General features: G+C 40.3%; 1 protein-coding gene across 3 annotated transcripts in view; it reads left to right on the top strand.

Moving 5' to 3' along the window:
• The window catches only part of BRINP3 (BMP/retinoic acid inducible neural specific 3), a 251,515-nt gene extending 244,113 nt beyond the window's left edge, over nucleotides 1-7,402 (top strand). For all 3 annotated transcript variants that reach the window (XM_001516327.5, XM_029081388.2, XM_029081389.2), the window contains exon 8: nucleotides 5,688-7,402. In XM_001516327.5, coding sequence (XP_001516377.4) covers nucleotides 5,688-6,804 — 1,117 coding nt within the window. In that variant the 3' untranslated portion in view covers nucleotides 6,805-7,402. The remainder of the gene's footprint in view (nucleotides 1-5,687) is intronic.
• The last annotated feature ends 9,474 nt before the right edge of the window (nucleotides 7,403-16,876 follow it).

Here is a 16,876-nt window from a genome sequence, read left to right as displayed (position 1 = left end):
AGCACTGTTCTAAGCGCTGCGGTAGATACAGGGTAATCAGGTTGTCCCACGTGAGGCTCACAGTCTTCATCCCCATTTTACAGATGAGGTAACTGAGGCACAGAGAAGTGAAGTGACTCGCCTACAGTCACACAGCTGACTAGTGGCAGAGCCGGGATTCAAACCCATGACCTCTGACTCCCAACCCCGGGCTCTTGCCACTGAGCCATGCTGCTTTAGTGGGCTTTTAAGCACTTGGGAGAGTACAATAAACAGACACATTCACTTATTGATACATAGTTCTGCACACTGTAAGCATTCAATAAATATCATTGATTGATTTAAGGACCCTACTATTTCAACACTTATTTCTTCACGTGTCCATCTCTCCCTTCCATTTTTCCTCCAAACTCTACGTGTATTTATAAGTGTCTGCCTCCCTCATTGAATTGTCAGCTTCTTGATATTTCATTCTCTATTGCCTTCTCCCCCAACAGTCTCCTAAGCATTTAGTCACAGTGCTCTGCAACATAGTAAGTTATAAAGAAATCTACTCATTGATTTATAGAAGAACTTTCCAAAAAATGATGGTGGGAAAAAGAGGAAGAATAGAAATATATTTGGTAGGCTATTCTTGACTGAAACTTTTCATTTTTTTCATTTATGACATAATATGCAGGATACTTGTAAAATCGTTGATAAGTTTAAACAAAAATGAAGAGTTTTTGTGTGGACTTTAAAAGAAAACAATGAAGGCTTTCAAAAGCATAATTTTAAACATTTTTGTTTCTGCTTCACAAGTATTCTATTTGTACTCTAGCAAAGTTCAAACTGGTTCTGAAACCTGAAGAGAAACTTAAATGTGTTTTGTGAGTGGGGGAATTGAAATCAGTTATCAGTGAAATGAAAGTTCATTGTACCAAACAACAAAGGAGCACCTTCTACTGACACATTATAAATTGGATAAAAACACCAGATGATAAAAATGGGTTGTACACTTTATTCTTGTCACAGAACATAATACTCCTGAACAATCTGATGAAGATTCGTAAAGAAAGATTAAAATATTCACTTTTTTCAGCTCATTTCACAGATCCATAATTCAAAACACAAGTCCATCTATAAATGAAAATAAAATAGAGGCGAAATATAAAACACCAAATGAAAGCGATGTACTTTTTATGACACACCTACAACACAAAGGATCCTGTCAGCAATCCTCTCCAGTTGTGAGATGTCAGATTTCTTTCAGTTTGTGCTTGAGTTCAACGGCTTCTCTTCACTTTTCCCTAATAGAAAACTTTAATATCTGGAAGGTAGAAATCCCAAGGGTAATTAGCTCCTACATTTGCATGCCTAGTTTCTTGAAGGAAATGTTAATGATCCAGCAGAATGAAAATGGCTCTTCATCTTTCTCATACTCTAGGGTGGATGTTTGTGGAAAGCAGAGAGAGTGGTTTGTTGTGCATGGAAAGCTTAGAGACATTTGGGTGCTGAGTTCTCTGTGAGAAGTTTCCAGATGCTAAGGGTAATAGAGGAAAAAAATGCACTACTGCTGGCTAATAAGATGTTGTAGCTTTTTATGGCCACCAAATCTTCTTCCTTGATGCTAGCTGATGGCAGATTTCACAACTCCTTCTCCACACAGCTTTCCAAAAGAGGCATCTTAGATCCTAAAATAGTTAAGGATGAATTGAGGGAGAAGTGATTAATTTTTAATATTTTCATTCACTTCCTCTCCTCTTTCTCTCACTCTATCATACCTGAATATCATTTCCAGCAATATCCAATTTCCCACCAAAAAATAAAAATAGGTCATTGTGAGCTTCCGGAGAGCCGTCCGAGTGGAATGTAGGGCCGGAAACCAGATTGTGTTGTTGGAGAGAAATGGAGAAGTAGATGAACGTCACTCATTTAAGGGTTTTGGGGAAAAATGGGAGCAACAAAGATGGATCTGGAGAAGGCTTTTATAGTGTATAGGGAAGACGAGAGTGTGTTGGAAGACAGAGGGAAAACAACTATGAGTGAGTAAATGATTAAAAATGACAACTTTAGACTGTAAAGACCATAAAACTCTGAAACTGTAAACTCGTCGATGTCAGGGAACAGGTCTATCAACTTTGTTGTTTTGTCCTCTCCCAAGTTTTTAGTACAGCGCTCTGCACACCATAAGCATTCAGTAAATATCATTGGTTGACTGATAGCAGTTACAGAGAGAAAAAGAACGAGAACACCTGTCTTTATTCATTCAATCGTATTTATTCAAATTGTAGTTACTGAGCACCTACTTTGTGCAGAGCACTGTACTAAGCACTTGGGAGAGTACAGTACAACGGTAAACAGGAACATTCCCTGCACACAATGCGAAGAAAATGAGAATGTATAGAGGGGATAGATTTTGAAAGCGGGTGCGAAATCTCCTCTTTAGAGATGCCAGAAGAGATCCTGGAGGTAGAGTTAAAAAAGGGAACAATGTTGTTGTCAAGGTCAACGGGAGCAAGAGATGGAAGAGTGGGGTTCCTTGAAGCTTCCAGAGGCTAATAGACGTCTGGTGGGTGAGCAATGGGCATGGGAAACTCAGGACCAATGAAAGGGTGGTGAAGACCAGTATAGAGGGGATTTTCAAGGACACAGCCTTAGCATACCTTCTGGGGAAGAGAGATGATTTATGTTCTCACTCACCCAGTAGGAAGAAGAATTGATCAAAAAATGCTTTTTTTTTATGTTACATCAAGTCAAGCGACCTGTCCAAGGTCACGCAGGAGGTATGTGACAGGGCTGGGATAGAAACCCTAGTCTTCTGACTCCTAGGCTCGTGCTTCTCCCAATAGGCTATGCTATTTTTCTTGCTACCTTGACTAACATTTGCCTCATTTTTCACCATCATAATCACTGAGAGCATTGACCGAGCACTTCCTGAGTGCAGAGCACTGAAATATTCCCTTGCCAGACAGGTTCTCTTCAAAGAATTTAGTATGTAATAAATTCCAATTTTCACTATGGTATGGTATAGAAATTTCAGTGTGATATAGTTTAAATTGTGGCAAATATCCTATAGAGTGACAGGCACATACTTTTTACGCAGAAACATTACTTGATGAGAAAGAGAAAATAGAACTCTTTTCCTTGCACGTTCAGAAGGAAAAATGGTTTGAATAACCTTCACTAGCCGCATTCAAGCTTAAAGTCTCATTTGTTCTTCTGGAAAAATGATTTGCCTTAGAGCAGTGTGATTGAATTGTTTTTCTCTTCTTTTTTACCCCCCCTCCCTCTTGCATACTTAGTCTCCCTCGACTCATCCAAAGCAGATGTTATGATAATGTTTTGTTAACCTTGAAATATCCTGTCAACCGCCTTCTAGATACACCATCAAAGTGCTTGATTAACCTGTAATGAAAAGCCACTCTCTGGACACAAATTACTCAAGGACACAATGAAAAGAACCTTTGGTGGGATAAGGGTTTTCATTTTCTTTAAACCTAAACCATGAGAAGTAGTGTAGTCTGGTGGATAGAGCATGGGCCTGGGAGTCAGAAGGATCTGGTTTCTAATCCCAGCTCCACCATTTGTCTGCTGTGTGACCTTGGGTAAATCATTTAACTTCTTTGTGCCTCAGTGACCTCTTCTGTAAAATGGGGATCAAGACTGAGCGCCCATGTGGGACATGGATTGAATCAAAACTGATCAGCTTGCATGTATCCCAGCGCTTAGTAACAGTCCAACCTGATCGGCTTGCTTAGTACAGTGCTTGGTACATTCTAAGTCCTTAGTGAGTGTTATTATTACTATTTTATATAATAATGATCATAACTCAGGGGAGCAAAAACTGGGAAAAGAAAGTGAGATAATGATGAGAAAGAAATAGGGATTCCTTAACAGTTAGACCCAGTTAGACAGAGAGTGACTAGATGAACTGAGAGAGATCTAGCAGGAGACAAGCATGCTACTTAATAATAACAATAATAATAACAATTATTATGGTATTTAAGGACTTACTATGTGCTGAGCACTGTTCCAAGCGCTGGAGTGGATATAAGGTATTCAGGTTGTCCTATGTGGGGCTCACACTTTTAATCCCTATTTTACAGATGAGGCAACTGAGGCACAGAGAAGTTAAGTGGATTGCCCAAGGTCACACAGCAGACAAGTGACAGAGGCGGAATTAGAATCCGTGTCCTCTGACTCTCAAGTCCGTGCTCTTTCCACTAAGCCATGCTGCTTCCACAGCGCCTTCAAATGCATATGCTCTCTCTCCCTGAAAATGCATGAAAGGAAATAGATTTAATTCAACTGCACCCAGAGTCATTCAACCTGGATATTAGCAGGTTTTGAAATTCTGGCACGCATCATCAAGTGAGGTTGCTTTCTATTTTATTCAAGTCTCATTATAAATGTCATTTTTGCCAATCTTTGTGTAACAGGAAAATGGATGATCCAAAGTGAATGACTGCAGAAGGACAGATGTGCCCTAATTTTTTTTCCTGTTTCTCCTGCACCTCCCCACTCTTTGGTCCCAAATAACCAAGCCAAAATGTCGCGAGGACAAGTCACTTACATGAAAATAGCTAAAATTAAAGATGCAAAAAACTGAATTCCATGAGGATGCTGCAAAGCTAATCAGCTCGTAAAAAAGATGTCATTTCCACAAACTTTGTGGAACTTGCTAAACCTTTATATTGCCTATGAAAATATTTTCATAAACTTCAGATGATTATTTGATTTTTTTACTTTATTTTGAACGATTCATTATGTAGTCTTTACCCAACAATGTGTAATTTACTACTGAAGAGTAAAATTAAATACTGGGAGAACTGAGCTGATTGTATTAATCCTGTGCTTAGTGCAAGAATCCAAATTAGATTTTTAAATTGTTTGAAAGAATAAGAAATTGTAGCTCGATTGATTTCTCAGTTGACTGGCACCGGGATTAACTTGCTTTAAAAATATGAAAATACTTTAACAGTCATAAATCAGATCTGATATATTAAATCAATTCTCCCCCATTAAAAGTGTATTTTAGGGGGGTTTTTTGGTCACTTTTTTTGAATAATCTTTCTGGGAAACAGATGAGGGAGTTATTGTTTGGAAGTTCCCCAGAGACCCAAGTGTGCATCTAGCTGTATTGGAGCCATCGTCATTTCATTTCATTTCATTTCATTTCAGAAACATAGAGTGCCTCCAGGTTAAACATATTGACTACAGATTTAATTCTTTATCTTTCTTCTCCTTCTAACTTTCCTTATGAACTCTTCCCGAAGGTAAGCTTAATTGAGTGAATGGCGAGCATTTGTTCACACCACATATGTTGCGGACACTTCTCTGAAGCAACCCCCTTATTCTTGTGTTACGATTTTTGCCCCTGTGAAACGGCTTCTTGTTTTTTCTAGCTGTCAGCTTTGAAATTGGCTGCGATATGGTTCAAGAAAATTCTGAATCATTTTTTGCTCGGAGAGTGTGTTCGGAACAGACCTCTACGCGCAGCTTGACTCGAATAGATCTGCTTTTGCGGATTACCAGGCAGAGTGTAAACTCTCCCTAACGGTGCTCATCATGCGGCCCTGCAGACTACAGATAGCCCTAGTCCTTTCCCGGGTTGGGAAGGTTTCCCGTCTCCCGAATGGGGGCAGAGACCCACGGTGCTCTCCGTCACAGGACGAGAGATGAAAATCTGACCCGGTAACGGTGCGTTTATCCATTTCTTTTTGCAGATCTTCAACCTATTGGCTCAACCGCATCCAGTCTTTTCTCTATTGCAATGAGAACGGCCTCCTGGGCAGCTTTTCCGAAGAGACACACTCCTGCACCTGCCCAAACGACCAGGTGGCCTGCCAAGGGTTCCTGCCCTGCCTCGTCGGAGACGGGTCCGCCTGCCTGACCTGCGCCCCAGACAACCGCACCCGCTGTGGGAACTGCAACACGGGATACATGTTGAGCCAAGGGGCCTGCAAGCCGGAAGTGGCCGACTCCACCGAGCACTACATCGGGTTCGAGACGGACCTGCAGGACCTGGAGATGAAGTATCTGCTGCAGAAGACCGACCGGAGGATAGAGGTCCACGCCATCTTCATCAGCAACGACATGCGTCTCAACAGCTGGTTCGACCCCTCGTGGCGCAAGCGCATGCTCCTCACCCTGAAGAGCAACAAATATAAATCCAGCCTCGTTCACATGATCCTGGGCCTCTCCCTGCAGATCTGCCTGACGAAGAACAGCACCTTGGAGCCGGTGCTGGCAGTTTACGTCAATCCTTTCGGGGGCAGCCACTCTGAGAGCTGGTTCATGCCTGTCAACGAAAACTCTTTCCCAGACTGGGAGAGGACTAAGTTGGACTTACCCCTTCAGTGTTATAACTGGACGCTGACTCTCGGGAACAAGTGGAAGACGTTTTTCGAAACGGTTCACATCTACCTGAGGAGTCGCATCAAGTCCAATGGGCCCAACGGCAACGAAAGCATCTACTACGAACCCCTGGAATTTATCGACCCTTCACGGAACCTGGGCTACATGAAGATCAACAACATCCAAGTGTTCGGCTACAGCATGCACTTTGACCCAGAAGCAATCCGGGACTTGATCTTACAGTTGGACTACCCCTATACTCAGGGATCCCAGGACTCAGCACTTTTGCAGCTGCTGGAGATACGGGACCGTGTAAATAAACTCTCTCCACCTGGTCAACGGCGTCTAGATCTTTTCTCTTGCTTGCTCCGTCACAGACTCAAGCTGTCTACCAGTGAGGTGGTGAGGATTCAATCCGCTTTGCAGGCCTTTAATGCCAAATTGCCAAACACAATGGATTATGACACAACCAAATTATGTAGTTAACCATAAATGTCAAGCACAACACAAAACCTTGAAGGAGTTTTTACAGTGCTTTTGTGGAACAGTTTATGTTTGGAAGAGTACATTTAAATTGTCTTTTCAATATCTGTCTTATATCGGTCAATAACGTTGGATGGCAATTTACACACATGAACTTGCTGACAATGAATATATTATACTTGCAGTTTTGGTTTATGAATGAAATAAATACTGACACCAGTCTAGAAGACATTCTACTTTTTACAATAAATTTCATTTGTAATTTTATATGTTCCGTGGCACTGCTTTTGGTGCATTACATCCTCTAGAGGGAACATAAAAGGAGACCAATAAAATTTTGTAGCTGAACAGTTATTAAAAAGAAATGCTGTGAGATTCCTTTTTTTTTCTATTAAGTTGAGTTCCCTTTTGATAGAGTTCAGTTGAGAGCTGGAGGAAGGTTTTTATTGTCAACCCAGGAAAGGTCCACCCCACTGAACTGAATTGGATTCTTCTGTAAAATTTATGGATTTTCCCTAAGGGAAAACCAAACTGATGCCTTTGAGTGTTTGTTACTTTTTTTTTTTTTCAATCAGTAGCACCTTTACGTTTCTACAGTCTACATTTGTAAATCATTTCTGGAGGTATGGCTTCTTTAAAGATCTAACTTATTAGACTTAGCTGATCTTGCCGAAATACATTGGGTAAGTATCATTTTCCAAAACCCACCCGGGAAAATGGGAGTGTTAATCTATCCATTCAGGCCTCTAATTGTGACCCTCTCTGAGTCCTTTGGAAGCCGGTTAAACTATTTTCAGCCGAAATTTTGAGAGAAAATCCCCAAGGATGATATTTTCCTTGGCCCAATCCTCCGCACAGGAGGACTGGTATTTAGAGAACCAACTAGGGAATGAGGACTGGAATTTAGAGAAACAACTAAGGAATTCACAAAGTTTGGTCCCTTATTTGCCTTGTCTACACTTTCCCACAAAGCATGTACAGATAATCTTATCATCTCCTTCCCCCTGTAGACTGTATGCTCCTTGTGCGCTGGGACCGCATCAATCGACTCTGTTAAATTGACCCTTCCCAAAAACGTAGTACAGTGCTCTGAACACAGTGTGCTCTCAATAAAGACCCCTGATTGATAGATCGATTGATTGATAGGTCTCATAAAACCTAATCTAGGGCCCAAGATTGAGACCAGCTACCGGCCTCATACAGAGGAGGCAGGGTTTTGAGAAACTTCAACCAGAACTGGGTGTATTTTCTATTTCCTCTTTCCACCCACGAAGCAACCTCAGCTTTACTCTCTGGAAAGTGTGGCTTCACACTAGTGAAAACAAGCCCTATATTCATTGGGAATTGTAGTACAATTCCTTTAACTTGTAATCCCTCTAGCCATTTAAACTTCTTGTTGGAGATGAGGAGCTGTCTGGGAGACAAATCAGCCCATCACTCCCTAAGTCAGATTCGTTCTCTCTCAAAATCATTCTCTCTTTTAGAATTATAATAGTTTGACTTCCCCAAAGATACCAAAAGTCCATATGCCTACATGCAGGTAGAAGATTGAGAAAAGGAGCACTCAATCCTTCAGTTGGTGGTATTTATTGAGGAATTACTGTGTGCACAATGCTGTCTTAGTAGTTGGGAAAGTACAGTTTAATTGAATGGCTAGACATGAGAAGCGTTGTGGAGAGAGCATGGACCTGAGAGTCAGAAGGTCGTGAGTTCTAGTCCTGGCTCCACCCCTTCATTCATTCATTCACCCAAACAATTATTGAGTGCTTACTGTGTGCAGAGCACTGTACTAAGCACTTGGGAGAGTACAATGCAACAATAATCAGACACATTCCCTGCCACAGCGACTTCTATACTGTGTGACCTTGGACAAGTAGCTTCACTTCTCTGAGCCTCAGTTACCCCGTCTGTAAAATGGGGAATGAAACTGTGAGCCCATGAGGGACAAGGACTGTGTCCAACACGATTTCCTTGAATCCACGCTCTCTGTTCCCTGCCCACAACAAACTCGCAGTCTACAGAGTTAGACACTGATATATATCCTCCAAGTGATAGGAAACAGAAGAATATAGCATTTCTTGCTATCATGGTTTAAAATAAGGGTGTTTTTTCTTTTCATCTCTAAGTGCCCATACCAAGCACTCAAGATATATGCAACTCCTCTTGACTTCACTTATACAAGTGTGTCTAAAATCAAAATGGGGGTCCATGATCCAAATTAGCATAATTTGAATAACTTAGTTAAGAAGCCTTAAAATAATGAGCTCTCTTCTATGGTCATCCAGTGTTCAACTCTGATAAGCCACATCTAGATTTAGTCAATGATGGGAGATGCCTTTTTTTTTTAATTAAACATCCTTGTTTGGCAATGTGAATAGTTTTCAAAAATGCATTAACTATCTTCCTATTTTCCTGGAGAATGCCTGATTGACTTTGGTGCAAAGAAATATTTCTATAAAGAAATTTATCTGTAAAACTTTAAAGCCAGTGATATGTACCAATCCGTTCTTCTGGAAGCACATTTTGGGGAATATGCAATTAAAGAAACATTTTATTTATTTCATAAAATGTCTCATCAAACTTCATTACATTTATGTTTTGATTTTGAATAGTATAAGCCCCAGATGCAATATTATCTTCATGTTTATTTAACTAATATATTTGATCATTCATTTCCTCGAAGCATTCGGATTTATAATTTAGCAATTTAAACTCTTGTACTAACTAGCTCATCTGTATTCCTTTAACATTCTAAGTAAATTTTCCAAATGATTCTTCTTCAAACCAAGTAGCACCCTCTTCTTTGTTTGGAATTGGAAATTACAATTTATCTTTGTTATTCCAAACAAATCCAATCAATTCTTAATTATCCTGTAGCGACATCTAGTCTCCTTGCTTTTCTTCCTCCTTCTCCTTTTGGGTCATTTCAGTCAATTTGTCAGTGGTAGATATTGAGTGCTTATTGTTTCAGAGCACTGCACTAAACACTTAGAGGGTTTAGTGTTTAGTGTAAAAAAGAGTTAGTAGGACCTTCGTTCATTCTTTCAATCATAGTTATTGAACACTTAGTTCAGAGCACTGTACTAAACCCTTGGGACAGTACAATATAACAGTGAATTGACTCATTGCCTGTCCACAATGAGCTCACCTCCACTAAAGGGTGGGAGATGACTTGGAAAAGTGGTTAAAATTTGTTCATTGCTGCTTCTTTAAGTAATTGGATAAGGAAAATGGAAAAAAAAGACCCTAAAATTCAGATGATATGTAGTGCAGTGGAACAGTAATTATTAATAGTTTAACTCTGTTAACACCACTTATTATATCTGGGGATATTCTGTAAGTTTCAGTTTTTCCTACTATTTTTACTTCTAACAATTCTACTCTTGTAAATAGAAAATGTCCTTTCCTCCCTTCCTCTGCTTTCTCTTCCCCAACAAATTGTCCGTTTGAATTCTAAAATACTATGGAAAATACAGTTGTTTACCATGAAAATTAGTGGCCAGGGGTTATCACAGAACCCACTGACAAGTCTCTCCAACCCAAATTTGAGATCCACTCATTTCAAATACCTTCCTTTAAATTCTTTTAAGTTTCTATGTAATTCAAATCACATTTTTATAGGGAGAAAGATCACTTGCTAGTAGTAACCTGATATCATTCAGAGAATGTATTTCGATAACATTTGTTTAATGTAACAATGATTTAGAGAAAACATCCTGGGGACAGATAGAGAGGAGTGATGCTGGTCGGAATGATCTAGGTTGTCAAGTGATGATGTCACATGATTCCAAATCTATCACTTCATTTTTAACTGCTTTGCTTATGGTGCATCATATACAGGGCTTAGTAACGGAGCGGTGTTTGTAGTAAGCACTTAACAAATACCACAATTATTATTGTTACTGACTGGGAACACCTTTGAGATTAAACATCAAAGTGAAATGGAGATGTGAAAGTATGATTTTTTTAGATTTCCCCAGATAACCCTGGATTTTTTTTATTCTTGGTATAAACACATACGGATAAGTATAAAGCTACTGCTCATTCTTTAAAATTAGTGGTACATGTTGGACTTTTAGCTCATTGTGGACAGAGAATGTGACAGTTTATTGTTGTAATATACTCTACCAAGTGCTTAGCAGAGTGCTGTGCACATGAATGAATGAATGAATGAATGAATGAATGAAAAGGTCTATAGACAACCAATAATTCAACCCCCACTGGGGGAGTGGGAAGATTGTTTTCTGCTGGGCTAACGCATGCCTCGTGAAACCTACTCTTGAATGTCCTGTTGCGATGATTTCAATATCTTTCTATCATTCATTCTATTCAAATCAGGACTTATATTCATGAATGTGAGAAGCACTGTTATAAGTGAAAATACAAGGACATCAATTCAGACAGTCTCTGGCTGGACAAGGAGCTCATATTTAAACAGGAACGGAAGGTTCAAAATGGGATTTTTTTTTTAAGGCAAATCTAGACAAGCATCTGTTCAGCAAAGCTCTGCTTCAATGAGTGTTACTTTGATGCAACTGAGCTGTGTGTGTCAGGACCGAATTATTGGTGATTATTTTTAAGTGTTAGATTTTTAATATAGTTTGTGAGTTACAGGAGAGGAAACTGCTTGAGAAGCTTGAGTTGAATTCTGTGGAGAGTCACGGTATATATGGTTTAACATCATAACCACCACCGCTTTCTGGGCTCAGTTTTGAATGTAACTTCTCTATTGTCATAATATGTAGTCAGCTATTTCCCAAATGGCATGTTGACCTCATTAATTTCTTTTCCTAAATGTTCTTCTTTCTGGGCATCATCAGATAGTGAATGGCCTTGGTAGCTGAATTCAGTGACAGTGCTTTGGTTATCCCTTAAAATCTTTTTTTGTATATGTGTAGGATTCTCTAGATCAGGCGAACTGTCAATCCACAGTACAGTGGAAACTCTCTGAGGCAGATCTTAACCATCTCCATGTTTTCTTGCATCAGTATCTCTAGAACAAAATATATGCCTATCTCCAAAATTTTCAAATGATGGTTGTGGTCTGTCTATCGTAGCTGGAAGCATTTTCCAGCGGGTTGGACCAATGTTCACTCTGCAATAAATTAATAGCATTTATTAAGAGCTTTCTGTGGGCAGAACTCTATACTAAGTGCTTGAGAGAGTACAATATAACAGACTTGGTAGACGTGTTCTCTGTTCTTAAGAAGCTTATAGTTTAGAGGACTGCACCTCTACAGCACCTTCCACAATCTTGGTTGCCTGAGAAGCAGCGTGGTGCAGCAGATACAGCATGGGTTTGGGAGTCCAGAGTCATGGGTTCTAATCCTGCCTCTTTGCTAAGCACTTACCTGAATGCTACTTTTGATATGTTTATTGTATTGCTGGTGTGAACCTGGAGAACAAAAGACAATGGTCAGTACAGCATAGGCAAATTCAAATGTCAGACAAGATTGCGATCAATGAACTACACTGCTATTTGAGGTTTAGAGTTTCAACTTTGTCTTCCATTTGGAAAGAGGAAAATATTAGTAATTTAAAACTGAAAATTTCCAACACTCTCTGAGTAGAGGTTCATTACTTTCACTTACTTTTCCAATCCTAGATGGTCAAATTACTTTTTTCCAGGTTCGGAACCACCACCGTCCTGTGAGTTGAAATTCTCTTTGGTGATTTGTTCACCAGATTTGAATAATAATGAAATGAGTCTATCCAGATTCAGGTATCATGTTTCTTTTTCTTCATGGTGTTTATCAGTGTTGCGATTCTGTTCTGGAAACGGGGCCTAGCGGGTAGAGCCAGGGCCTGGGAGTCAGAAGAACATGGGTTCTAATCCTAGCTTTGTCACTTGTCAGGTCTGTGTGACCTTGGCAAATCTCTTCCCTGGGCCTCAGTTCCCTCATCTGTAAAATGGTTATTAAGAGCATGAGCCCCATGCGGGACAAGGACTGTGTCCAACTTGATTAGTTTTTATCTACCCCAGTACTTACCCCCACCCTTGAAGAATGTTTAATATAGTAAGCACATATCACATACCATTCTTGTTCTTATTCTTATTCTCCTAATATTACCCAACTCAACAATACCTCACTTTGGATTCTCCCACCTCTCTCCCTTCACTCCCACTGTTCTCCTGGCTTGGAACTCCCTCCCTTATTATAATCATACAGACCACAGCTCACTCTACATTCAGATTCCTCTTACAATCCCTCCTTTTCCAACAAGCCTTCTCTGATTAATTTTCCAGAACCCTCAGCCATAGCATATATTCAGTCAACTCTAAGACATGAATTGATTTACACTCTCCTTATCCCACATATATCTACATTCAGATATCTGCTTTATTCATTTTGATCATCCTAGTTCCTAATGTGTTTATGGATTTCTCACATGTTAGAATTTCAAGTCCTCATGGGCAGGGAACGTGCAGGATGTTTTTCTGTATTCCCCAAGCATCTAGTACAGTTCACTGAACCAAGTGAGTACTCAATAAATGCTATTACTCTTGCTATTAATTCTATTCCTGCTATTACTATAATAACTACCATTACATTTGCTATTATTACACTTGTAGGTCATTCATTCATTGAAAAAAATGAGAAAGAGATGTCTGATAAAAAATGATAATGATGTTGGTATTTGTTAAGTGCTTACTATGTGCAGAGCACTGTTCTAAGCGCTGGGGTGCATACAGGGTAATCAGGCTGTCCCACATGAGGCTCATAGTCTTAATCCCCATTTTAGAGGGAACTGAGGCACAGAGAAGTGACTTGCCAAATGTCACACAGCTGCCAAGGGGCAGAGCCGGGATTTGAACTCATGACCTATGTCTCCCAAGCCCGTGCTCTTTCCACTGAGCCACAATAAATGCTACTAATACTACTTCTAGACTACTATTGTGTTATTACTAATGTTATTACTAATACAACCCTTGCAATTCATTCCGTTCATTTGGCCAAAAAAGTTTTGAATATCCACTGTTTTCATGGTACTGAATTACCAGAAAGAAAGAGCATGGCCTAGTGGATAGAGCACAGATCTGGGAGTCAGAAGGAGCTGGGTTCTAATCCAGATTCTGTCATTTGTCTGCTGCATGACCTTGGGCAAATCAGTGAACTTGTCTGTGTTTCAGTTATCTCTTCTGTAAAATCAGAGAGACAAGGACTGTGTCCAACCTGATTTCCTTGTATCTACCCCAGAGTCTAGTAGAGTGACTGGTGGAGAGGAAGTTATTAGCAAATGCCACTATCATTATTATTATCATCGTTAGCACTGTTATTATTATGTCATGATTCTTACTTTCTAAGATCTTAAAATCAACACATAAGTTGGTGTAGATCAACTTTGTGTTTTCATCTTCATTTTATTTCTTCTGTACTTGGAGCAGAAGTCTAAGGCCAAATCAATAAATTTACCACTTTAAATTCCAATTAATCACAATTACATACAGTGGCACCTTAATATCTCGATTATGTTTTCAGGGTATATCTTGCAACCTACAAATTAATAGGGCCAAAACTAGCTAAACTAACAAACGTGTTATGTCTGAGTGACCAAATTTCTTTCCCAACATTGCTTTGACTAAATCATAGCAGAACTTTACAGTTGTGCAGCTGGTAAAGCGTAACCCCGCTTGTCTTATCATGCTTCATATATATTCATAGCAATCCCAGGGTTATCCTTGTACTAATTCTGGAGTACCAATTAAATCCTCCTTAGTACAAAGGACTCTTTTTATTTAGGTTCCTTAAGAGTCTTTTTAAAGCATGGGCAACTACAGGAAAAAAATCCATTTGAGGAAAGAAGCCATTCATTGTCACGCTTTCTCGGTTTTCTGAAATCACCCATTGTTAATGTCTTTTCTTGGGGGAGAAAAGTATATTTACTTTATTCTCGACTTCGGACACTTTTGAAAATTCTCCTTGCTTAGCCAGACACAATCAAATACAACTTCAGATGCCCTGGTATGGGCAGTCTAATCTATCCACCTGATTTTAACAGTGCAGGACTTCTACTGAGCTGATGAAGTTGGTGAAGAAAGTCCATTCAGCGATTGTTCTTCCAGAACAGAAGGCCACATCCTCAGGATAGCCGGCTTTAAAGAATCCTCATGTTGTGATACTCACACTGTATTAGATTTGTGTTCAGGAGCGTAACCATTTTCCTCATTATTGATAATAATCATGATAATAGTAATTGTGACATTTGCTAAGTGCTCATTCTGTGAAAAACACTGTGTTGTGTGTTCACTGTTGGGGTCATGTGGGGGTAGAAAGGTGAACAGGTAAAATCCCCATTTCACAGATGGGGTCACTCATCTGTAACACTCACATTTTATCCACATAGAGGAAATCAGTCAATCAGCCAGTGGTATTTAATGTGCAGAGCACTGTATTAAGCACTTGGGAGAATACAATAAAATGGAGTTGGTAGACATGATCCCTGCCCTTTAGAAGCTTACAAGGAAGAATTTTCTATTCTGTCAGTCAGTCAAACTGAATTTATTGAGTGCTTACTGTGTGCAGAGCCTGTATGAACTCTTGGGAGAGTACAATATAAGAAGAAACAGGCACAGTTCCTGCCTACAAAGAGCTTACATTCTAAGGACAAGCTTACAGTCTACAGATGAGTTTACAGTCTAGAGACAAGGTTATCGTCATCACAATTTACCGGAAACCTGAAGTAAAAACGTGCATTCTAGCAGGATTGACTGCCACCTCAATTCTTTCAATCGTATTTATTGAGCGCCTACTGTGTGCAAAGCACTTTACAAAGCATTTAATGAAGGGATAAGAGATAATGCAAATGATGGAGATAATTCTTGGACGTCAAAAAGGGGCCAGATGTGGAGCTGACCTGGTGATTCTACTTTCCGCCCTCCACCAGGAAGATGAGACCTTTCTCCCGGAGACTGGTAGGAGTTTTCCAGTCCTTTTCCAGGCCCAAGGAGGTGCTTTGCCCAGCACAAAGCGGCTGTGCCGATAGCTGGACTGGATATGCCAGGGCTGGGTGCCAAGGTGCTGCCCCAGGAAGGGGATCTGTCTCGGGTCTGGCCTAGATGAACAAAATGTTACGGCCGAAGAGGCTTCCATTGCCATTTTCCTTGTTCTCTCTAGGCAGAGGCAATTCCCCTTGCCCCTGCATCCAAGTTGTGGAAGGAGGGATCATCAGTTTTAGAGTCCAGGGGAAGTCCAGCCCCCCATAATCCCGGATGAAGTCTGTCTCCCCAACAGCCACAGCCACAGCACCAAACAGCCACGCAGCTCTTGCTCTGGGGGAATCCGACTCTGCGGCTTCGCCCACCGGACCCAGGTGGGAAGGGGGCACAGCCCCGTGGAGGGCAGAGAGTGTGCCTATTTACTGTTCTATCCTCTGTTGCAGGCGTTTAGTACAGTGCTCTGCACACAGTAAGAGATAAATAAATATGATTGAATGAATGAATGAGTGAGAGACAGCACTGCATTTAGTTGGGTGGGCCGACCAGCCCCTGAGCACTGGATAATAATAATTATTATTAGTGTATTTCTTAAGTGCTTAGTATATGCCGGCACTGGATTACACTTTGGATGATTCTGTTCCTTTTCCCCGAGGTCCGGCCTCAGATCCCTCTGCCCAGATAAGAGTCAAAAGAATCAGTGAAGGAAGAGGAGCAGTAGCCAGTAACTAATAATAGTTCATAATAATAACAATAATACTAATAAATTATATTGCTACTACTACTAATAACAATAATAATAGCAATAACAACTAATAACAACAATGGTATTTTGGGAATAGCTTGGAGAAGATCCAGGGCTCCCAGGATTTTCTCTGTGGGCTCGGGGCGTGTGTAATGGGAACGTGGCCTCCCGGAAAGAGCACAGTCCTTCTGAACTGTAAGCTCCTGTGGGCAGGGAATATATTATAATGTTGTGTTGTGCCCTCTTAAGCACTTAGTACAGTTCTCTGCACACAGTAAGCACCCAATAAATAGGATCGACTGACTGACGGACATGTCTGGGAGCCAGAGGACTTGGGTTTTAATCCAGGCTCTGCCACTTCTCTAAACTTTAAGCCCATATGGGCAGGGAACGTG

The sequence above is a fragment of the Ornithorhynchus anatinus genome, chromosome 16 (assembly GCF_004115215.2).
Source record: "Ornithorhynchus anatinus isolate Pmale09 chromosome 16, mOrnAna1.pri.v4, whole genome shotgun sequence".
In the NCBI taxonomy this organism is placed as follows: Eukaryota; Metazoa; Chordata; class Mammalia; order Monotremata; family Ornithorhynchidae; genus Ornithorhynchus; species Ornithorhynchus anatinus.
Note: the sequence above shows the minus strand (reverse complement) of the source record. Positions and strands in the feature narration are given on the sequence as shown.